Source organism: Calypte anna, chromosome 14 (genome assembly GCF_003957555.1).
Source record: "Calypte anna isolate BGI_N300 chromosome 14, bCalAnn1_v1.p, whole genome shotgun sequence".
Taxonomy (NCBI): domain Eukaryota; kingdom Metazoa; phylum Chordata; class Aves; order Apodiformes; family Trochilidae; genus Calypte; species Calypte anna.
Window position 1 is genome coordinate 9,755,501 of NC_044260.1, and position 24,560 is coordinate 9,780,060.

Below are 24,560 nucleotides of genomic sequence, written 5' to 3' on the forward strand. Positions count from 1 at the left end.
TTTTATTTTTATTTCAGCTTTCTAGAAATAGAAGTGCTTTAACCAAAGGCACAGTAACCAGCAGTATCTCACAGTGTGATTTGTCACAGTCTTAATGTGATTCCTGAGGAGAGACATGAGGACAGTTCTGACCACAGCTCCTTGGTGCTGTGGGAAGCCCAGGAAGGTTTTGCTTTCAGCTGCCATTCTGGTTTGTTAAAACAACATCTGAGAGGTGACCGTGCCAGAGGCTCCATGGTGGTAGGGTGGCACATGTAGAAGGTAAACTTACACTCAAGAAGAAGTCCAGGAATTAACCACCAAGTTGACAGATGAGTCCCTGCTGCTTTCTCCATCTGCCAGGCTACTGTACTGCAGGGATCAGAGGAGGACACTTTCCACCATGCAAATTCCTTGTCTCCAAATTCAATTTGGAAATGTTGGTGTCAGTGCTTGGATGTGCTCTGCTGTGACCAACCAGCATCTGGCAGCAGGGCTGCTTCAAGCAGAAGGAACAATGCTCTGCTGCATAGCACCATTGATTTGGGGCCCTTGCAAAGCTGACATGGGAAGAGATGAGTGCATCTGATCCCTATCTGACAAGAGGCAGACGAATGCTCTTGTGCCTAGTGACATCCCTCTTCTTTTTTCCTGCCTGCCCAGTGTTTGTGCACTTTGGGTAACCAGATCCAGATGCTCCTTGGAGTCCACATCTGAACAGCACTCGGGTGAGCAGTCCTTAAGCTGTCAACAGTTGAGTTTGCTTGCTACCAGTTTAATTCTTGCTGTGATAAGATCTTGTTGGCTTTTAAAAATAATCTGGATAATCTTTAAGTGTGGTAGTATATTTGGGCTCCATTTAAAGCATAACTTTTTCTTTTGGCTTGTTTGCTTTTTTTGTCTTAAAAGCAACAAGGCACTAAGTTACAAGTTGCTCCTTTTCAACAGAAGAGTGAGGTTTCAGTATCTGGAAACATAATGAAAATGGAATTGCCAAGTTTTCTAGATCCTAAGTAATCCCTTTTCACCTCCTCACTGCTGTTATAGCTCAAACAGGAATTGGTTGAGTGTCAGGCATTTTAGAGTAAAACCAAGACAACAACTCAATTACGAGATCAATTATTCCTGACAGTGGTGACATTATGGTACACTCCATGAGCAAATTATGCCAGGCCTGATTCTTCCACCAGTCTGTAGAACAATCCCTTCTGAGCCACTAAGTGTTCCGGAGTATCAAATTCAGCTATCCGACCATTTTCCAAGACTAAAATCCTGTGGATATTAGAACAGAAGTGTTAATCTGGGGATACACCAGCAGCTGTAATAAATTTAGTTATTTCTACTTATTTCTAAAATAAATTTCAGTACTTGCTTGTTATTTAAACAAGCTTTCCAGAAGATTTTCAGCTGGGAAACAGCTATGGGATAGAAATAGGTTTCTCATGAGTGACTGTTCAAGTACTGAGGTAGTGGGAGAGGTTTTTGGCAGGTCAGACTGGAGTATGATTTATGAATGTGTATTTTAGCTTCATGATTTTAAGATGAAGCAAATAACTGTAGTTGTGGTTTTGCTGTCAGTGGGGAGAAAAAAAAGAGGTCTGACAGCATGAAATGCATCATGAGAATAAATAATCTTTGATTAACCTTTTGGTGTCTAGCTGATTAAAGGTGCCTTCTGCAGTCTCTGAAGCAAGGTTTTGAGGGTTAAACAAGAAAAGGACAGAAATTGCTGCTCACTAACAGTGTGTAGCTGGTCTAGTTGCCTGTTTTTTCCTCCCTCCTTAGGGAAGGGGCTGAAGCCATTACCTGTCACAGTCCATGATGGTGTTTATCCGGTGAGCTATTGTTAACACAGTGCTGTCTTTGAACTGAGTCCTCAGGGTGGACTGAATCTGAAGATCAGTTTCTAAATCTACTGCTGCTGTGGCCTCATCTAGAATCAGGATTTTGGCTTTCCGAAGAAGTGCTCTGGCCAGGCAAAGCAGCTGTTTCTGACCAGTGCTGCAAATAAGAAGTGGGATGGTAAACTGAGAGTAGTGGTAGTTTTTCCTTGGGATCAGAGTATGTGATTGTTTTGAAAATAGTAATGAAAAAGGTGATAGTTCCCATTCCCTGAAAGGGTGATTGAGGCTGGTGTCACTGCAGGTAGCAGCATGAAATAACCTAAGGAAATGCAGGGGCTGAATTACTATAGCAGTCAGGAGATCTGCACTTGGATCTGGATTTTCCAGCATTTTAGGTACTGCACAAACACAAGTCACCACAATGGGTAAGTCTCAAAAGTCTTCCACTTGGTGTCTTATGATTTGATTTCATGCTGCTCAGCAGGACAATAATACAGAAATTTGCTGTCTAGGCACCATTAAAAAGAATAATTTTTTTTCTTAAAAATTAATGAGCCCCACTAGCTTTGTGTCCTCCTAGCCCTCAGGCTGGTACTGCCCTGCCACAGTCTGTGCATATAACATACCTTAGGTTTTCCCCTTGGTCAGTGCACTTATATTCCAACTGATCTGGCAAATCTGCAACAAAGCTCTTGAGCTGAGTCAGTTCCAAAGCTGTCCATATGTCTGCATCAGTGTATTGGTTTAATGGGTCCAGATTCATTCGTAGAGAGCCAGAAAACAAAACTGGATCCTGAGCACAAGAGACAGTACAAATAGCCCCTGAAATTAATTATAAAAGCAAGGTCTCTGGTTTTCCCTGCAAATCTATGGCTAATGTTACCTTGAGGGGGAGATCAGCATTCCAACTTTGACTGTGTCTTCCCACAGACTCTTTTCAAGCCTTTCATAGGTGTTAGGATTTACTGCACTGCTGAAGCATTTTGGATATTTAATTTCATACCTGGGGAATGACAGTTATCTTGGTTCTAAGGTCATGGAGACCTAGCTGAGCAATATCTTGTCCATCAATTAAGATTGCTCCTTCTGCAGCTTCCACTAATCGCAGCAAACCCACAGCAAGAGTAGATTTCCCAGCACCTGTTCTTCCAGTTATCCCAATCTGTAAAGTGCAATGGAAAGTTTTGGGTTTTGATGTTGATTGTTTTCCACAGTGGGACAGACCTGTTTGTGTATTTCTTATTGGCCTTTTGAAGAGAAACAGTTTTTGCATGGTTCAAATCTTAGGTCACATAGTCTAGCAATATATTCTTAAAGGGAATAATTTATAATTTGTAATGGTTTTGTATGAAAAGGAATCTCAAAAGCCTTTGATGGGAACTGTAACTACCAGATTTGACAGCTACAACAAGTGAAATCAATCTTCTGTGACATCAGATTTCTCTCAGAAGAATGTCTAGTGTGTGCAGCACTCCTGTTTGGTACCGGATGAGGGGTGCACAGTGATAAATGGGCTGACACATGGATGCAGCTTTCATGCTTACGAGCTCCTATGCCTTGGTGTAGGGTGGGGACAGGATCTGCTCAGATCTGCTCACTGCAGAGCCCTGCTCACACTTCACAGCTCCTCTGAAGCCTCTGCTTACCTTCTCCTGCCCGTGGATGGTGAAGCTGAGGTGCCTCAGGGCTAACTCCAGGCCTGGCCTGTACCTCAAACTGTAGTTTCTGAACTCCACTCTTCCTTCAGTGAGCCAAACTTGACCCTGAGGTTTGCCATTCAGTCTCCAGGGTGCCTAAATAAATGGAAACAAACAGCAATGTATAAAATTGGTTTTAAATTACCAAATCAAGTGGTTGGACTGAAGCTGATGAAGACATCTCTGCCCAATTCCCCCAATCTATTTACTGTTTCCAAAAGAGAAAAAGGCCTCTAGCTTTCACACTGGAAAGTTTGACTTAATGCAAAAAGTGCCAATATTCTTAACTGAAAATGAGGATAAACATTTGTTTGCATGCTAGAGTGCTGAGGTTATAAGTGGTTCAATTAAAAAATTTATACACCCTTGTAAACAGGACTGTGAAAGTCTCCTTTAGTAGGATGTCGGGGCAGCATATGGGGAAATAATTTTAATGACTCCAGTGCAATAGTTTTTGTTCTGAAGAGTTTCAGTGGTTAAAAGGCTATCTAGCAGCCATCAGTTATCAGAGGATTGCATCTGAGCTCAGACAATAAATACAGACTCCAAATATGGTCAGAAAATATGGCTCATTCCATGAGTGTTACCAAGTGAAGCTATTTTAATGGCACTCTAATGCTTAACTATCTTAAGGAAATTATGATGATCAGAGGTTATAAAACAAATCTAGTCATTTGGATAAAAACCAATTGCTGCACTTCTTAAAGGGAAACATAACTGGCTTTTTACAAGGAGGAAAGTAGGGGATCTGTCCAGGTGGAACAGAGAAGTTACTTGTTTAGTTTGCAGAAATGTTCACCTCTGTTAGTAAGGTCAATAGTGCAAGCTACCTCCTTAGGAGTCTGCAAGTATTCTCTCACTCTCTCCACAGAAACAATGTTGTTCTCTATTTCTGTCCAGGAGCGGACCAACCAGTTGAGAACACCAGTTACCTAGCAGAAAGAAACAGAAGCATTAGGGAAGATAAAAGAAGAATCCACCTGTGCCTGCAAGGTACCTGATGCTTTGTTTTTCATTAGTTATAAAGACTTCCTCATCAGCTAATTACTTGAGAAATTGTCCCCTAAAAGGCTAAAAAAGTAACAGATCTTCACAAAAGTTTGTAAAGCTGTGTTTAAAGAGCTTAGCTGGCTCCCACCATTGCTGCTTCTCAGCCAGTTTATAAGCAATGAAATGCCACTCACTTGGATGCTGAAAGACAGTGTAGCTATTTCTTAGGCTATTGTGTTCTTAGTCTACAGGCAGATAAAACAAGATGCTTAAAACCTTGCTGTGGTTGCTCAGAGCATGCTGTGACTTCAATATGAGTTCAGGTGTAGGAGGAAGAGGATGGCTGGTGCACAGGTTTATAAGGTTCATTTCCTAAAGCCAGGGTTTCAGCAATTACAACAGAGTTTGGTAGGAGAAGACATCTAGGAAGCCATAGAAATAGTTTTTGATTTCTTACAAATTGAAAATAGGAGAAGAAATCAAGATGCAAGGGGTTTTTGGTGAAAGGCAGGAATGTTATTACTTCAATGCTGACTCACCTGAAGAGCATATGAAATTGAGAAGCCAGCAGTTCCTGGACTAAGATGTGTTCTGCTCATTGTTGCAAACAGTGCTGCAAACAACACAAGGCCATTGCCCAGAAACTCCAGGTTTGTAGCAAGCCACCTACAAGAGGAGGAGAGTACAGGCCTCTTGCTGGGTGCCCTCTTCCTTTCTTCCAATGGAATTAATGATTACTTTGCAAAACACCTGTGGACCTGTGGGTACAGGATGCTCAACAAAGCTCTTGTCACACCCTGGTTGCTCTTATCCCAGCCATCTTGGAGCTCATGAATGGTTCCAGTCTGTCTGAACTGGTTGGCTTATGGTCTGTGTTAGGATTTTCTCCAAGGCCTCTTTAATGAGAGCAGCCAGCACTGCAGTTTCTTGGATTAGTTGGTTTGGCATCTCTCACTCCTCACTTGTTTCATGACTGATGGTTGATGGCTGGATTGTCTGATGGGTTCTGTGTACACCACAGGCCATATGGTGATGGCAGGTGGTGCATCCTCCTGCATTTAGGACACTAAGCAGCACCTCTAGCAATGTGTCAGCATCTGTGTGCCCAGCCACACAGCAGATGTGTGAGTGCACTGGTTGTGCAAGGGCACCTTGTCAGTGCTGAGCATATGATAATGAAAGAAGCTCCTCTGTCCCTAAAACACTGTGCAGCACTGTCCCATCCTCTGTGTACCTCCCCCCAGCCCAAAAGAGCAGCTATCTCTCCACTGTGAGTAAGCTATTAGTTTTGGTTTATTTAAAATGCAGATTTGTACCTGTCAGCAACTGCTCCAGGGAAGCATATTCGCTGATTCTCATCCACTAGAAAATTGCTCTTCAAAGTAAACCTCTCCTGCTCCTTGTAAGCACGGATCACACTGCTCCCTTGGAAAGTTTCTGAAATGTGGGAATAGATGGGTGACCTGCAAGCTGTCTCCATGCGTCTCAGCTGGCAGGAGGTGGTGACATAGAAGTGCTGGTACAAAGGGAAATGAAAGGGGAAGTGATTAGAAGGCTTAGGCATCTGTGGAGATGTTCCACACAAAGTGTGGAAAGGCCTCAACATGTGCAATACTATGAACTATCCTAGTGTTACAAAACCTAATGTTCAGGTAAGAGATGCCCTTAAAAGGTGAGGTAGTGTTTCTGTCTGTCATGTCCTAACTTTTACAAGAATAACTCCATGGTTAGTTCCTGCAAAGAAGCCAGGGTCTGAGCTCACAAAGCCTCTAAACTTACTCCTACTTTCTTCTGTAGACCAGCCCTTTGCTTGGTGGAGAACAAGGTTTCATAGCCCATTGGGAGATCTGTGTGGCATACAGGAATATATTAAAAAGCAGCGTGAGAATTCTGGAGGAAAAGAAACATTGTTTTGGTCTTTATATAGTTGCATTACACTAATGGAGACAAGGAACATAGCTCTAGGTGGGCTTTGATCTGGACATCAGAAAAGGACAGGCCTCTTGGGGAGGTCTCTGGTATGCTTTGAAAGGCTGAGGTTAAGTGGGAGGAGCTGCTGATATTACTCTTTTTCAGAGGCAATTTGAGATGATGAAATGTTTCCTCTCCTAAGACATGGAAGGAGGCTTTCTGCAGGGGCACAGCTTCAACCTCTCCTGTCTGTGGATCTTTGTGCTCCTACCTGGAATGCAGCATAAAGAAGAGTCAAAGGCACTATGGCTATTGCTGCCCTTGGCGTAGCCACTATAATCACAATGTAGATCTCCAGCAAGTTGAAAAAGAATCCCAGCAAGGACTTCAGCTTGTCAGGGATGACAGAATCAACAGCATCTATTTCTTTGGAGAAACGGTTCAGCAAGTTTCCAATGGGAGTTTGCTCAAAGAAGACTGTAGGGGATCTGACAACATCCTTCAGTAACTGCAGAAACAGCTTGTGTGATGCTATCACACCACCTAGGAGGACTGCTGCTGTGGAGGCAAATCTGCCCAGGGCTGTAATATAAAAAATAGTGATTACTAGGTCTGAACAAATTCACTTCAGAGTTCCTCTTTGTGAGAGTGTGATTTTCTTTGTGCTGTCCTATGCCATACCTTTAGGGCTGGTGCCAAAAGCCAATGGGTATGGACTTGTGTATATTTTGAGAAAACATCGAGGATATGGAAAGGGAGATAGAAATACAGAGAAGAATCAGGTGAGAAGGTTAAACAAACCTTGAATGACTCCTAGTGCACCAAAGACTCCAACTCTCAGCTCTGTATGATGTTGTGTCCCATTGTGAACAGGATCATCTGTCCACATGCTGAGCCAGTAACCACGAGAAAATGATACAGCTTGCTGACAGGTGAACATCAGAATGATGTACACACACAGTGGTAAGCCCAGTGACTTCAGGTAGGCTGCATAAATTGAAGTGTTAACCTAGAGTGAAACAGTTGGGGAAAAATAGCAGAAGTGGGGAAGATCAAGTTTGCAAGGAAACCAGCTCTGAAACAAGGAATGATTTATTATGGCACATCTACTCAATTATATGTCCATATAGGCCATAGCAATCCTGTTAATTCTTTTGTATATTTTCCTCATGGATGAATAATGAAGTCATACTTACATAAATCCTTGATGTTAATGAGCAATTACTATCAACTAATGAAGATTATTCTAGTAGGCTTCTGTTACTGCTAAAGTGTACACAAGGCTTTCCTTGGTGGTTTACATTTGTTCTCAGTGTGAGTGAGAACTATCATGTATCTCCCTGACTGATGGGCAGAGGTGAGGAGATCCCAGTCTGGCTAATCCTGTGCTTCCTCAGGAGAAAAGGAAGTCTCTTTTATCACATCTGACTACATCCCAGTACCACTGTGTAGCCTGAGCTATTTATTTCCTTCCTATATTTTACTGTTACTACAATGTGCCCTGAATACACACCTCCTCCATACCTGACTTCTCCTCACTAGAATCCCACATCTGCTTCTTTCTTTTCACTGTACCCTCTTTGTTTCAGCCTTCTTGAGGTGTTTCCCTTGAGCAAGATGAGAACAGTGATGTGGCTCCTTGTCCCTTCCCACCAACCTCAAGAATTTGTAGAGAGGCTCAAGATTACAAGTCCCTTGTAATCTGTCCTTTTCTGTCCATTCCCACCACCTCATCCTGATTGCCTCAGTGTGCTTTTCCCCTTCAGGTCAACTCTTGAATAAGGATCCCACTCCTCAAGCATTCATAAATTATTGTTTTTTCCTCTCTCATTTCCATGTGCTCTCCACAATGTATGGGCATTATTCCTACTTTGGAATAGACTCTCAGACTGGGGCATCCAGGGAGGTTCAGTTTGCATAGAAGGTGCTATGTAAAATAATGCTAAATGACTCTGTCTCCATCATATGGCAAACCTGTACAGCTGAGCTGACTCCCCTGGAGCTGCACAGGTCTCCTTCAGGCAGTGAACAAGTGGGTCAGTAACAAGCACATGGTCTGTGTCTTTGCCTTCACAGGAAGGTGCTCTGCTTACCCTGCCATAGTGAGTTTTCTCTCCCTTGGTTAATCTTCCTTTGGTGGCTGCAGCAGTAGTAGAGTCTTGACTTAGTGGAATGTTCTCCTTTTCCATAGCAGAAGATTTGACTGAACTGTCACTTCATAAAGAAAAAAAAATAAATTCTTTCAATTTCTAGCCAAGGCAATGAGCCTTTTAAAGCTGGATGTCCTTACCCATCCACCCCTATATTCATGCCTATTTTGAGGTTCTCCAGAGGGGCTCAACCTTTGTCCATATTTATCACAGGAACATATTCATCTGTCAACAAACTGAGGCTTTAAGCATTCACTAATTGTGGCTGGCCTGAAGTGAGTCAGACCTTACCACTGCACTAGGAAATGAACAAGTAAATGTATCAACATGCATTGTATGTGATCTCTGAACAAATTCTGACTCCTTGTGACATCTGGAGAAAATGTTAGTCACCTTCCATGTTGAAGAGTACTTTCCTATTTATTCTTGAGTGCTCTTATTACTAATTTACAGATCAATCCCAAACCAGTATCAGACTCAGTCTCTGTGTAGGCTTGTATGGGCTTTTGGAGCAACTTCTTCAGTGTCTGAGACAGCTTGAAGCTTACCTTAAGAGCTTCTCCTGTGAGGGACCATTTCTAGAGGTGAGGATGCCTTTGGTGTTTTCTAGAGCTGTAAAATAAATGCATTTTTTCCCCTAAATGCTTTAGAATCCTGTTTTGATCTGTATAGCCTTTGAGAAACTGGTATAATATAGGAAAGATGCACTACAAAGAATTTCTAAGGAGAGCAATATCAAGGTGAGGATTGAAGAGTGGCACATAAAGTGGGTTATTCCATTTACTGCATGATTGTTATCTACAGGCAAAAATGTTTATTGTAGAAATGTTTATTCAAGAACCAATTCTGAGCTGATGAGTCAGCTAATTTGACAGGCCTATTTTTCCCCACAGAAAGAGACAGCTTATTGTATCTCAGCTTTAAAAGTCTGGCTTTCCCAGTTTTATTCTCTTTTCCTCTTTTTCCTACCTTTGAACAGCAGCAAATGCCCCAGTTCCTAATTGTTAAGAGTAATATTAAGGAACCAATTGACTGATAGAGTAAGAATTATTCCAACTAATTTGGGTTACCTGGAACAGTACTGGCACCTGCCTTCTCCTCTGCAGTAATGTGTGAATGAAGAAAATCTGCAAAGGCTCCATTTCTCTGTAGAAGTTCTTGGTAGGAACCAATTTCTGAGATCATTCCATCCACCAGAAAAACAATGTTGTCCACTTGAGGCAAAATGTTGGTCCTGTGAGTCACCAGCACACGAGTCTGGGTAAAGAGGAAACAGAATTGTTCTGGTGCTGCCCTGCTCACTGAAGCTGCTGTAATCAGCTGTCTTCTGAAACAAGACATCTACTCAGTGTGAGCTGTGATTTTTACTGACAGATATTGTTTTATTTGTTGCTATCACTTCTGCCTGTCTCTTTGGTGAAGTTTATCTTTGCAGCACAGCTTTGTGCCCATTTAGCAAGTGCAGAACTCAGAAGTGGAGGGGTGAATCAACTCACTTTGTGTTATGCACAGCACGAAAGAGTGAGGATGGGAAGTGAAGCTCCAAGTCCCAGGCTAGCATCCTGTTTGTGGGAGGACCTCTAGCTTGGCTCACTGACCATTTCCATGTTGTTGGTTCCCCTCAGGCTGAAGATCTTGAGTAGAATGATGTTAATTTTAATTCAAGAATTTGTCACATTTATTGTGACCAATATCAATATTTCAGAATAAGATTTGTGAGTGAGAACTTCATCAACCTGAATGGAGTTAGAGTGCAGCTCCTTTCCATTTACATTTCTGAGCATATTTGCACAGATAATTACATGTAGAAAAGGACATAAGATAATTTTTCCCAAGGTAACAAATTGTCTTGTTGTATTTCTAAGGTAATCAAGCCCTTTGAGTACTGCTTAAGTCTGAAAGCTGATTTCTTTGCAAGTCTTTCCATGTTTCAATATAATAATTATATTGTGGTACTTGTAACCAATCTCCACATGAAGGAAAAAATATTTGCAATCAGATATGTCTGTTTTAATTGGACACTCTAATGAAAGAAATTTACTTATTTTCCTTCTACAATATGAAACTGAATCAAGTATTTACACCATGAAAGAATTAGAGCTCACCTAGCATTCCTTCTCAGGTAACCCTATTTATTATCCAAGTTGCTTGACAGTAGAGAAATATCATGGATTAACAAAACACAATTAATGCAAAAAAAAAAAAAAAAAAAAAAGAGAAATGTGTAAGATGGATTTTAAGACTGACATTTAAGAGATGAACACTTGGGAGATGAGGATTGCAGAGGTGCCACTGAACTATTCAGAATTGATGGAATAAGACACTGTAACATACAGTGAGCTGGAAGAGATCAGACAGCTCTTCCTAGAATGTCCTAAAAGTAACACTGCCCCTGTTATTAATGGTATTACCTGCTGCCACCAGGAAAAAAGAATTTGGGAGCCTTTGATAAAGAGAGTAACCCATTTTACTGGAAACACTGCTAGGGACCTAAATTAGATACATTTTGCAATATTTTACATTTCAGGACTTCAAACACACCTTGTCCTTCAGCAAGCCATTGGGTCCAAGAACATGTTCAAATATGTGCTGAGCAACATGGGCATCAACAGCTGAGAGGGGATCATCCAACAGGTAAATGGAGGCCTTCTGGTACACAGCACGAGCAAGGCTGACTCTTTGCTTCTGCCCTCCAGATATGTTTATTCCCTGTAAAAAATATATTGACACTGTTTGTTCCAAAAGGTACTGCATATATCCCCACTGTTGGCCCCATTTTACATGAAGGTTTTAAGACTTCCTTCTTTTTATAAATCAGTGGTTCTCTCTCTCCTCTGTCCTCCCAGCCTCCCTCCAAATACGGCCCTTGAGATAGAGGCAGATTCTCTTGAGCAACTCTACTCTCATGCAGAAAAGAACCCAAGAATGACTTGGATTTGTTGATTTTTTCCTTCAGCATCTCTCACATCTCTGGTTAGGTTACCTGTCAGAGGGTGGGCTTGTGACCCTGTTGAATCATGGCCTGACTTGTCAGAGATTACTGAGCACCTGCCTCCTGCAAGTTCAGTCCTTCTGTAGGTGTTCTAAGCAGGACAGCTATAGTTGTAGCTAACTCATTGAAAAGTTGGCCAAAACATAAACCTAAGCTGATACCTTCTCTCCTATTTCACTCTTTTGCCCTGCAGGGAAGCTCTCCAAATCAGGTTGCAGTGCACAAGCATCTGTCACTCTATTGAACCATGTTTCATCCATCTCTTTCCCAAAGAGAATATTATCTTCCACTGAAGCATTTTGTATCCAAGCTTGCTGAGGGACATAAGCTGCAGTGCCCTGTAAAAATGGAAGTGGAAGAATGTTAACAATCTTTATCATAAGCTCAACTTGACACTGTTGGAGAAGTTTTTCTTCTTTGAAGAAAAACTCTCCTAATCAGCTTTACAGACGTCTGCAATGATCATCCCCATTGACAGGTCTCAGAGCACTTTGTAAAATAAGAGTCTGCACTTTCCTCATCTGATAAAGGAGGAGCAAGGGTGAGTACAGGTTGTGACCCAAAATGCCACTTCAGCTTATTGTCAGAGTGGGAAGTGGAACTGGGTCTTTGAAGTCCTGCTTCTGTTCCCATTCCCAAGGACCAGGTTTATTTGAGAGGTCTTAAGCACCTGCAGATATGCAGGCTGCTACATACAGCCCTTGTTAAAAGTCAGTAAATGAGTTTTCATCAAGGACCTGATGCCTTGGGTAATACCTTACTGTTCCTGAAGACAGCCTAATTAAGAAGCAAACAGTTGAAAATTTACCTTCATGGTCACACAGCCATCTGTCTTCTCCAGTTCCCCAAGTAATGCTGACAGCAAGGAGGACTTTCCAGCACCTACCTGGCCAACTACAGCAAGCAAAGAGCCTTGGGGCACAGTAAGATCAATCCTAAAGAGGAAAGATTAGTCTCTTACCACTTTTGAAGATGTACCTTCTGAAAAGAAAAATTCTAGCTATTGTCTTGTAGCAATAAAAATACCAGCTAAACCTCCTTGTTTTGTACTTGAGGCTTTCTACTTGAGCTGCACTGGGTCCCTCTTCCTGTCACACTGATCTTTTGCAGTAGAACTGGACACCTTCAACCAAGAAAGTTTTCATCCACATTTCCATCTCAGTTTTAAACCTAGAGCCAGCACCCAGGTCCCCACTCTGGAGATAGTTTAGCCCAAAGCACTTGGATAAAAACCACTCCTGAACATAAGACCTTTTCAACACAGTTTCTTCTCTAAAGCTGAAATGTCTTTTGAAATAAACATGTAGTGATGTCATATATAATACCTGCATACTATTCATTCAACTTTTTTTAAACTTACATTACTGTAATTTCATATTTGGACCAAAAATTAGGTAAAGAAAGCAGTCTCTGTATATTAAGGCAACATTCAGATACAGGTACCGTCCCACTTACGTGCTACCAGACATAAAAGCAAGATTGCATTTTTTTCATGACTTTATAATTTTCAGAATTCAAGGTTGAATGTGGAGCAAACTCAGAAGCCTCTAGATATTCCATGCTGGTTTCACTTAGGCCCTGAGTTCATTCAGCACCCACCCTGACCTACAGAACTGAGAGGACCAAGTGAGTCTGTACCTTCTGAGACAAGGAGGAGTTTCTTTGCTCCAGCGAAAAGTCCCAGTTCTTATGGTGATACTTGCCTGTACTAAAATATAAGGAGAAATAGAACACTTATAAAGTTAAAGATAGATAAAGAAACATCCCTACTTATGTGACTTTGTTTCAGTATGTATTTATATTACATAATATGCACCTTAAGTATGATGAAGTTTAAATCACCAGATGAGATTTCATTGTTAGAAATAAATAGTCCTGAGAGATAAAGTGTCAGTAAGGGGCAGGCATTTTGTCTCTTGAGGCACCCTAAGTGGAACAATGGAAGCTACTTTGCTTTTATCATAGCAGTGCTAACACTAAAGCTCACCACAGTCAGAAGAGTCTCTGCTTGAGGTCTCAGGAGTCAGTTCTTCCAGGCTCAGAAAAGCTGCTAAGCGGTTTAAAGAAACTTTGGCCTGAAATAAAGAAGAACACAAAAGATGAAAATTTAAAATAGAAAGGAAGCTGAAACCCAAAGTTAAGACCTAACCTGAAGACTTTCTTAATATTGACTTGGTCCTGTGCTGCTGATGCTGTATGACAAATGCAACAAATGCAACTGCTCTTCATATTAACTGCCTTTTTTTTCCTCTTAGCTTAGCAAACCCCCCATATTCTTCCCTATGGTTTCTCTGCTGTTCACACAGTGAAATTTGTGCTTTTTTTCTCCAGTTCATGCTGCAATCTTTCCAGTTTTGCTTCTGTACACAAGGAGTCTTCTCCAGGTGCAAGAGGGAAATGCAGTTTCACAATTTCTCACTGGACAATGACTTGCTTTTCTCTCTGGCCTGGGCTAGCAGGTTTCCACTCATCTCCCATGGAGATTTTTCTCAATATATACTGTGATTAGAAACAGAACTAGAAGCACCTCTGAGATACAATGGTCCTTGTGATTGGTCCCAAAAGACTTAAAAGAGTTGTTTTGGGTGACTATTGTCAATATATGGAGCCTTTCTGAAAAACAGTACTCCAAAAACAGTATCTTTAGCTGCTAGTCCTTGCACTTCACTGTTTTACCATAGGAAGATGGTGATATGTGAAAAAAACCCAACAGTTATGGCCAAAGAAAAAGGAACATGGCTGTAGTTAACCTGGACAGCAGCATTTATGGAGAAGGGCAGGAAGGAGTGTGCAGTGTTGAGAATGTTGATCAGTGTGAAAGATACAAAGGCCTTCTGAGCATCCAGGATGTGAGTGTCATCCACCAGGGTGTAGACAGCAAACATGACAAATGCAATCTGAAAGGGAGCAAAGGAAAGACAAACCATTTGCTTCAGACAGGGAAAAGAAGGGCTCAAGGGTGACAGATATCTTCCTAAAGACTGTGGAAGCCATTTCCCATTGAAAACATGCATGGGAGCTGCAACAGCAAGTGCAGAAGTGACTTGTGCAGCTACTGCAATGAATTCTGTCTAGATGGAGTTCTCCAGGTGGTTCTTGCAAAGCAGGCTTAGTCTGCTTGATGTCCACTGCCAGACCAGTCTATTTGTCCATGGAACTGTTAAGGCAGTGTAAATACCTGAGTGGTTGATTCCACTGAGCCTCAGCAACTCCTGTGAGACCCCCAATTCCTCTGTGCAGACATGATCTTTAGCTGTCCCACAGGAAAAATCAGTCCAGACAGGAGTGCAAAGAGACACTGAAGTCAGAGCATTTGTTTTATGTAGGAAGGTGACCCACTCACCAGGAAAGTTGATGAATGGAAAGAGACTAAAGATGCTGAGAAGAGAATCTGAGATCTTTTTAGGGCTTGGAGTTCTTCATTCCGGATACCAAGCACTTTCTCCATGAAGATTTTCTCCCAGCCATGCAGTTTGATGACTTTAATGTCACTCAGAATGGCACTGGTGAGTTTAGCCCGCTCATCTTTATGTTTCATTTGGGCCTCCTGTAATGGTTGAATTTTGTCATTTAAGGGGCTGAACATTTAACAGTCAATTATTCTGAAAAAAATACCTTTATTTGTGCCTATGAATTCTGAATAAATTTCCCTGCAGTTGAGCTGTTTTGCTTATGAGTCTTCCAGGCTGGGAAATATTTTTCTTTTCATCTTCACAGCTTTATTTTTACTAGCAATACATAAACACAGAAAAGGTGGGCAAACGAGGTAATAGACTGACCATTCAAGAGCTTACTCTAAACTTCAGTAAAGTTTGCAGGCTTTGGTGTTTTGCTAGGTTTTGTTGTTGGTTGTTTTTTTCCAAAATGTATAGATGCTGTAATCATCAGTAGCCTTGTGTTCCATGTGATCCCTTTTTGGAAGAGTGTGGCATCCTCTAACTTAGATTTAGCTGTAATATCCTAGCATAAATCAAGTCCACAAATCACATCATTTTTCTGAAGCAAAATATACCTGAAATTGACTCCTCTTCTTAGTGATCACAAAATTCAGAGGCAAAAGAAAAAGGAATACAGCAATTGAAGTCAAGGCAGATGGCCCCAGAAGCTGCCAGGAGAGAAAAGGAAAAAGGAAGAGCTTCTCATGCTTGCTAGAAACAACTGTTCCCCATTGCCCTTTGCTCATCTCCCCCTTTCTTTTAACTTACACCTAACATCCTTCACTGCCAAAGGCCTTTGCCTTTCCTGGGAATTGTGTTCCCTAAGCATTGTGGATTGTTAACTCGACAGGCAGGGTAACTCCTGTCATCAAGCTCTCTTAGATTTATTTACTTCCCTTTTAGGGACTTTATTAGTGCTGAAAGCCATCCAGCAGCACGCGGTCAAGTCAAGTAATTGCTCTTTTCTTCCCATCTCTTCAGGGATGTGTGAAGCAGGACACCTTGTGGCTGGCATATGTAAGTGACCCAAAACAAAACCTGGTTTAAAAACCAAACCCTCAACCAAAATGTTATTGCAGCATAAAGGATCTTTTAGATTATAATCCTTTATTTCTAATTTGGATTTAAGTCTCTCCTTGCTTAACTCCTTTATGCCTATGAAACTCAGTGTAGACAGCACTGAGTCTACACTGACTCAGTGTAGACTGAGCAATATCCAATGCTCTTTTTGGATATCATGTAAGTGCTTCAAGCTCTTTTAACTGATCTTGTGGTAATCAGGCTTCAGGATGAGGTATGCTGAGTTGCTTTTTTAGATCCATTCCCCTTTATGTTCTGTATTATACTGAGGAGCTGGAACTGGACTCTCAGCCTGCACTGGGCCACCACATTTTGGTTGGAAAGAGAGGTGACAGGAAATGTGAGGCAGAAGTTTATCAGTCAGCTCAGAATAACCCTACTCACAGTCTTTTCCCCAAAAGAGACTGAATACACTGCTGGGATGATTAAGTGAAGGGTCAAGTAAGGATTCTGTATCAATAAAAATATCTTCTAAAAAGAAAACTGAATCCATCATACTACAAAGCTAAGAAAAATGTGGCAATTTCAGCAAAATTTGCAAAGCCCTTTTTCTTCTGCTACCTAGCATAGAAAGGGATTGGTAAGTACTGTCATATTTTACCTGCCACAAGAAGACAAAGCAGATAATAATTCGAATGGGAGCAAGCCAGATCCCATTAAAGTAGATAATCAGGTCCATTAGCTTCTGGACATCAACAGATACCAAATTAATTATTTCACCCACTGTTGCTGCTTTCCTTGATGCATTTGACATAACTAGGATCTAGGTGGGGTAGAGAAGAAAGGAAAGACATCATCAAACAGCAGCTTTGGTCCAAAAATCAAACATCTTTCTTTTCTTTATGAAGGAAAAAACACCAAAAACTAAAGGGAAGGACAAAAAGCCTAAATCCTAGGTACTGAAAACACACTGTTGTCTGGGATATGTGACTTCACTTTAAGGTAAGAATTTACTCCTTTCCCCAGCCCCAATCTACAGCATAGAAAAGATAATGTTGCTTTTTCCTCTTTCCTTTGCTTTTCCTTCTGAAGTAAGATCTGAAAAAGAAATAGTAAAATACCTCCCACATGCTGTTCAGAGATGAATATAGCAGATAATTACATCCTAAAAGTACTTTTTAATAACATCACCCCCGATATTAAGAACAATATACCAGAAATGTCATAACTACTAATGTAGGGCCAGAAAAAAAAAAGGCTGAAAAAGAAGCTACAGACTCACCTTCCTGTACACAAGGCCTGTTACTGCAGTTTTCAGTCTCAAGCCCAAAACAACACACATGTACATATAACGTTGTTCAAACAGGGTCTGGAGACAAGCCAAAAGGAACATAGTGAAGGCATAGAAATAACCATGCCAGCTGGGTACTTCTTGATCTTCAATGAACTCCAGGAAAAGACTGCAAGACAGGAGTAAAATGTTGGTGAAACTATGTAGAATGGATGAAAAATATTAGACACACTAAGACTCAGAAATACCAGGTGTTTTCCTCTATTCTCCCTGGCTGTTGTTTATCAGTAAAATTGAAGAGTTGGAAAAACTACTGAGTATCTTCCATCTTATAATACCCTAATTTTTAACCTTCAGCTACTCTCGGCTTCCAAACAATCTCTGATCATCTTCTCAGGGAATCATCTTCTTGGGGAAGAGCTCATTTTCAGTGAATTTCATGAATGTGGAAATTGGGATAATCTAGGAAAGTTATTGACACTTCCAGAACTTCTCTGTAATGCAGGTTTGTGTTGTACCAACACAATCAACAAGCATTATGTCACCTGATGAAAGAAGCTTTTTGAGATGTGTAGGATTTGTAGCTTTGCCCTTTATAGGAGCACAATGCATTAAGAGTACAGCAAGTGGCTGACAGCCTGTGGAAATGATGTGATACAAAGAACCATCAAAAACCTCACCCCTGTTCAGGTAAACCTGTCAAAAGGCTTAGTGCAGGTTGTCCTTTCCACTGTTGGAATACAGCAGTAGGGAAAGTGTGCACAGCTTTTCCCAGTGGTTGGGTTTTTTTTTCCCCCCCACTGAGCTGACTGTGAACTTAGCACAAATGATAATTCAGCTCTTTTTATCAGCCACTGGAGATTGTAAAAGGTGTTTGTGTGTTCCCCTCTGTGGGATAAATACATTATAAATATGCACATACCTCAGTAACTTTGGGATGGAGAACAAGAAGATATCACAGATAATTAAGCAGACAGTGCTGAGAAGGAAATAGGTCCCAAACATGCTCCAAAACACTTTCATTAAGGGCCTGCTCTGACTGTGCTCTGACTGCAGTAGAACCTCTGTCTCTTCAGCTTCTGCTTTGCCAGTTTCACTCTTCTGACTCTTTTTAAATGTAGCAGATTCCACTTTTCTAGAGAAAGCAACAGGAAAGCTAGCCACAATTAGAGAAAGCCTGGGAATCTTGTGCTTTCAAGAAAGTAATTAAGGATGTTACACTGGGACCCATGTCACAATCAGTATAAAAACTCACCAAAAAGTGATCCTTCTCACAAAAAAAAGAAAACAGGTCCATGCTTACAAGAATGGAAGGATCTTCTCCAGCAAATTTCAATACTTAAAATCAGATTTTGCACAGAGAAACTCACTCATCACTCACCTGCTGCAAAGACCCCCAAGCTTTCATAGCAGAGTATATCTGGGGCCATTTTAAGTATGCTAGATATTTCTTTGTCCTGTTTAAAACCCAAATAATTTAATGGGATTCAACCTTCCAACCATTCTCTTGTTGAGATATGAAGCACTGGAAGAGCACATGTCCAGAGCCTGAATACCTGCTGAAGCAGTCTGTCTAGCACTCTGTGGGGAATGGAAGGAATTAAATGGAAGGAATTAAAGCCTGTTTTGAGATGGCAAACCAGTGCCTGGGAGCTTCTATTGCCTGGAGGCAAGAGAGGAACTGCCCAGCTAAGCCCATGACACACTCTCAGGATCAAGTACTCACTGCTGAGTGCCACTGTGACACTTCTTCCACTCTCTCTCAGCCCAGGCAACAATTTCTTCAGAGGAGTCCTCTTTCCTCACTGGCCACAAGTCATCCACTCCCAAGGGCTGCTGACAGCCTCTCCAGAGAAGCCTGGAGAACACACAGACTGCTGTAAGGTAAGCACAGCAGGATTTGGTGTGTGTGTAGTTTTCAAAACAGAGGGGCTTGAAGTTAGTGTGCCACAGTGACCACATGGGGACTTACTTATAGAAAACACTACTCAGGACTACTCTTTCACAGAATAAATATGAATGTTCAGGAACTACAGTTTTGTCTCAAGTTCCTATGCTATCTTCTGTCAATATAAAGAGGATTTGTCAGTAAACTCTACGTTCTAGTCCATCTTGAGACCTGGGTCTTGTACAGTGGGGGACAAAATTCACTTTCACTGACTCTGTGGTTCTGTGAGACACAGATGAGACCTTACAATAGTGGATGTTAGGCCTAAGGTATGCAATCATTTTATCTAAATGCTAAACAGGAGGCTGGGCTAATTCACTATTCACTATTTACCCTTGCCCAGCAGTTGTTACATGGCATTAGGTCTGTGGTTGGTGTGCAGTGATCTTCTGAGATTGCTGAGGCCTATTTCAAGGTTGGGAGGACACTGGAAGGGTCATTGGATAGGGGAAAAGAATTAGCTAGAATCACAATTTTGTGTTTTGGACTACTTTGGGAAAAGTAAGTTAAATTTTTGTAATTTGATCTTGTGAGAATATCTGGAGTCCCCAGAGAAAGAATTCAAATCCTTGCTGCATAAGCTAACTCAGGGGCTGAGACATTTCTTACTGGCTGTAATCTACACTCTCTCTTATTCTGTTGTTTTGTTGTTCTAGCAAAACCAAGTCTTTTTCTGTGTTTTCTTACCCAGAGAACCACCAGTATGTGATTTTGGAAAGAAAAGAAGTGCTGGCTTCTGGACACTGATTCTGATGGGAGGAAAAACACAGGTCATATTTATAGATAGAAAAGGGCATGTGTCAGAGGAATGTAATCATCTCTGTGGTTCCACAGAAAAAGCAATCAAACTGTTACACCCTCCCCAGTACCTGAAAGTATAAATGTATTGTGGAGGATCAATGGGGTCAGGAGACTTTGGAGAATGTCTCAGATGGAAGAACAGAAAATACATTTTTCATACCCAAAGATACTTTCTGAAGCACTGAGCTCTGCCATGCTCATACCTCAAAGAGAGTACTGCTGCACAGGACAGCATGGGGATGCCATATGAGCTCTCTTTACTGGTTTCAATGAAAATGAAAACAGGAGTATGGATACAAGAGGTTTTAGTTTTTCAAAATCTACATAGACAGAGTATGGTTATCCTAAATTCTGCCGGTTACCTTTTGAAACCATCAGCCTTTATACAGGATGATGCAACTTGCATCTCCCACATACTCATGTATTTTGTATCTCCATGAATTTAAATTCCTTTTCAAGCAAAGAAGCAATGCATTAGGAGAAGGTGTGTTATACTTACAGGATTGGTGACACCTTTAGAGAAGAAGGGAGGCTGATCAACTAAGCAAAATAACACAAGTTCTCCCAGCACCAGGCTAGTATGAAGGTAAGTTGTAACGTAGTGAAAATGGTCTTTCATGAAGCCCTACAAAACAGAACACTGTTGAGACTGAGGTAAAAATGTTTACATCATCAGCTGAGAAAAATAGCTTCTCATGTTCTACCAGCCAGAAGATGTGAGTTTTTCGTGAGGTTCATTTATTTAAAATGCAGACATGTAGAGCTACTTAACTAGGTGTCTTCTGCAGCTGGAATAAGGGAAGTTAAGGTGTCCTGAGGGACTGAAGCTCCTTGCTTACCTAGTGGCCTGAGTTGTTAACACAATAAACCAGCTGCCATTATAAATGCTGTGTCTAAGGGGTTCCATGAAGGACTCTATAATTAATTTTGTGATTGAGAGAAAAATGCAGGGAAAAATGTGACTATTTCAGGAAAATAAAAAAGTGGCAAAGTGGTATTTCTACAAGAGACCAGGTGCCTGTATCTTTCAACTCAGTAGGAACAAGCAAGTTCCCAACTGTCTGTTGTTTATTGGCTGCTTATTTTTCCCCTGTTACTTAAACACACAAGTAACATACACTTATGTTTATTCCTTGCTGTAATGGAAAGGTCCAACTCTTTGCCTGAGCAAAATGGTCACTGACACTGTCTCAAATGTGTAAACCCAGCAAGCATTCCTCCACAAATAAACATTCACCACAAGCACCCAAATAATAAAAATGTATCTCATATCAACAGATTTGTGCTGATGCAAAACCTGGCATAAGGCCAGTTTTTAGTGGCATTTTTGTTTATGTTAATTTTGCTTTCATTCATATATGAAATCTGCCACACTCCCTCTGCATTGGAAGGGATAACAGAGGGATGACAAAGTGTCAACAATAATTTTTCTCAGCACATATTTCAAAAGAATAATTTGGTTCTCCACAATCTGTGAGGCAAAAAGAACCCTGTTGTTTAGAGATTTCATAGCCCTGCATGTTAAAGATACATGATTTCACTTACTCTTTCCAGGGCATGTTGGACTTTGGAACTAAACATCACAACTGCAGCCACAAATGACAGCAGCCAGTAAATCAACAGGATGCCTGAAGACTGGATACCCATCATTCTTTCTGCATGGGTAAGGAATATGGCAAGGATCTGTGAGGAAGTACAGTTTTATCTAAATAAACAGCTGGTAATGGAATGCCAAATGTTATTATCAAGTAATGGATACAGTAGAAAAAATATTTAGTTTCCTGCACAGATATTTCAAGGATGTTCAGAGCTGCAATATTCTTCCTAGAACGTTAAAACTGAAAAACATTGTGTGCCATTTTGCCCATTTTGTCTCTCCAGAAAGGGCAAATAAAAGTACAAATGGAACAACAGGCTGGGAGGATCTAGGCTATGAAGTTGCAATGGCAGAAGGGGAGGACAGGCATTTAGGTTGAACAGAAATCTCATTTCATTTTAAACTGTGCTGAATTGCATACCATGGTTATGAGAAGCTAGATCTTGTCTTGTTGTTATTAGACCTCTTTCTAAACACTACTTCTACCTCAGCTCTTGTGAGGTGTAGTCTGCCCACAGGGCTCTTTACTGTAGCTGTCGATCCAGGGGTCTGTCCCAAGTCAAAACCCATGTGGTGTCACACAGCAGAATCTCACAAAGCCTGACTCCAGTCTTCTACCCTTCATCTGCTACCTTTGCATTCAAAGATATCAAGAAACATGGGAAAACCAATATCCAGCCCAGGAGGGCTAAGCTGGGCCACAAAATGACAAAATAAAGGAAAAATTACCATTGTGATTCCCACCACAGCAGGACTAATGAAGAATGCTGGATCCCGTGAGATTCCTTGGCTTATTTCCCATAGTACAAAGAAGACTTTAGAAAAACACAGTATTACCAGGATGAATCCAAGGACCTAGGGCAGAGACAGCAAACACAAGTTGGAATGGACTGAAAGGGTGATGGGATGAGCTACTGAACTTAATGCTCCAGGCAGCCTGGGCAGTAAGACTGGAGAGGTGGAAGAGCAAGTATGGGATAAAGAGCACTGTGGGAATTAGTGTGGAACTGAATGGAAGTTCAGGGAAGATCTTATGACAACTCTTGCTAAAGCTTTACTTGATTTATACTGACCTGACTTTACCTGAGTAAATGTCAAAGTAAATCCAGAGATGGATCATCCAGAAGACTCAATGATTTAGAAAAATTAATTTTTACATCAAAGTTGTGATGTTAGGGTCAAACCCCATTCTACATTCTTACCATTTTGGTTTTGAAGATGTAGGACATCCTGATATAGCCTTTATTTTTGTGTCGAAGATACAAGTAGTAGAAAGGAAAACATATCCAAAGATAGGCACAAGGGATCCAAGCAATGACTGTATTCTCAAAGCACCAGGTAAATCGTGGGGTGTTTGTATACCATGTCTGGTTCCAGTCCTGTCACAGAATCAACACAGAAATTAAGCAGTAAAGATACTATACACAGAATTCCACCAGCTAATGAAAGTTGCTAATGCTACAATAGTGACATCCTATAATGTTAGAGGAACCTGATTTAGGGTTTCTAATGTAGGAGAGAGGGGCTGCTGGACACTAGGAAGGTGTCACAGGTGAGGGAGGACTCAGCAGCAGCATTTTGGAGGGAATGGAAGTAGAAAAAAGGGGAAAGAAAGGTGGGAAAACTGAAAGATGCTAAAGAAAGGACATCATGTATCCTAACGAGAGAAAAAGAGGAAAATGAAGTTTTTTTGATGTTGAATGAGAAAAATTAATTTTGGAATAGAAAAGAATATCGGCATTTAGGAACCATGAGAATAGTCATGAGGGAATACTGCTGAAATGGAGATGAGGAGGAAATAAGTGTCCTAGTGCACAAACTGCATCTCCTCTGCATTTCCTCAGCTATATTTATAATCCAGTTGTAATTTGTTGACTGAACAAATTGCTAAAATAATGACTTGCATCTCATCTGCTACCATAAAAATACTAAAAATACAACAACCGTAGATGAACTGGCAAGGGTATTTTTAGTTCAGCTACTTATGTAGGTGGTTTGAGTCCTCTATGTGGAGGTTATGAGGCAAAGCAAGACTAGGGGAAAGGCATCACTTGATGAAAAACCAAAGCAGTTAATGGATCACGAATTATGCGGGTTTATCAACCCTGATGACGAATTCATATGAATCTGGACTGACCAACTCATGACAGTCCTTTTAGAAGTTTTTCTGCAGATACTTTCTGAAGACAATGAAGGACTAATATCAACAACCTGCCAGCAGTGCAGCTGGAAGTGCTGTCATCAAATTCCCTGCAATCGCACAGACCCTTGTGCTCTTCTCTCTGGGGGTGAAACTTTGCCCCTGGGAGGCAAAGTCCGCAACACCAACCCCGTCTGACAGGAACGCACCGCACCGCTTTGCCGGGTGTCACCCGCCTCACGCTGCCAACCGCAGCCCGGCCGAGGGCTCTGCGGGGCCGGGAAGGGCTCTCCGCGCCTCCCCTCAGGAGGAACCCGCACCCTCCAGGGGCCGGGGCCGCCCTCACCGCTCCCTCCTTCCTCTCGCACCGCGGGGCGCGGGCTCTGACACAGCTTTGGGGGGGCTGCCCAACCGCGGGACGCTGCCGCGGTGCTCGCTCGCTCCGTCACTCACCCAGAGCCCAGCGGAGCCCTCCCGGGAGCCGCAGAGCTGCCCGCTCGCCGCCATGCCGCCCGCCCGGACTCCCACAGAGGGGCGGGCGGGTGTCCCAGCGCGGCAGGCGGTGGGGGCGGGCCCGGGGCTCACCTCAGAGGCGGCGGGAGAGGCGTTTCCACACAGCCCTGAGCCCCGTGCCCGCCGGGTGTGCGGGGAACTTGCTGCGAGCTCCCGGGCTCTTCGTCCCGGCTGGGGGCAGTGGGCAAAGTCCACCCGGGACGGGTACACGCCCGGATCTGTGCAGTCTGGCGGAGGCAGAGACCCCGGC

The 24,560-nt window shown here is 41.9% G+C and overlaps 1 protein-coding gene across 2 annotated transcripts; it reads right to left on the reverse strand.

The window, feature by feature from the left end:
• On the reverse strand, positions 1-24,361 carry LOC103525418 (multidrug resistance-associated protein 6). 2 transcript variants are annotated; one of them, XM_030460142.1, is made up of 31 exons: positions 24,251-24,361; positions 22,860-23,036; positions 22,387-22,512; positions 21,606-21,743; positions 20,560-20,685; positions 19,947-20,008; positions 19,038-19,169; positions 18,234-18,446; positions 17,303-17,480; positions 16,682-16,843; positions 15,576-15,668; positions 14,907-15,110; positions 14,314-14,460; positions 13,551-13,638; positions 13,202-13,271; positions 12,372-12,498; positions 11,725-11,901; positions 11,113-11,280; positions 9,642-9,828; positions 9,120-9,183; positions 8,515-8,635; positions 7,223-7,430; positions 6,693-7,003; positions 5,827-6,026; positions 5,050-5,176; positions 4,351-4,452; positions 3,470-3,616; positions 2,827-2,985; positions 2,450-2,616; positions 1,786-1,980; positions 1-1,251 (listed from the first exon to the last, which is right to left on the reverse strand). In XM_030460142.1, exons 1-31 carry the CDS (start codon positions 24,302-24,304, stop codon positions 1,143-1,145), a joined length of 4,539 nt encoding a protein of 1,512 aa, XP_030316002.1. In that variant the 5' UTR covers positions 24,305-24,361; the 3' UTR covers positions 1-1,142. The 2 variants fall into 2 exon arrangements, with proteins under 2 accessions (XP_030316002.1, XP_030316003.1); XM_030460143.1 differs by lacking the exon at positions 22,387-22,512.
• Positions 24,362-24,560: the final 199 nt, after the last annotated feature.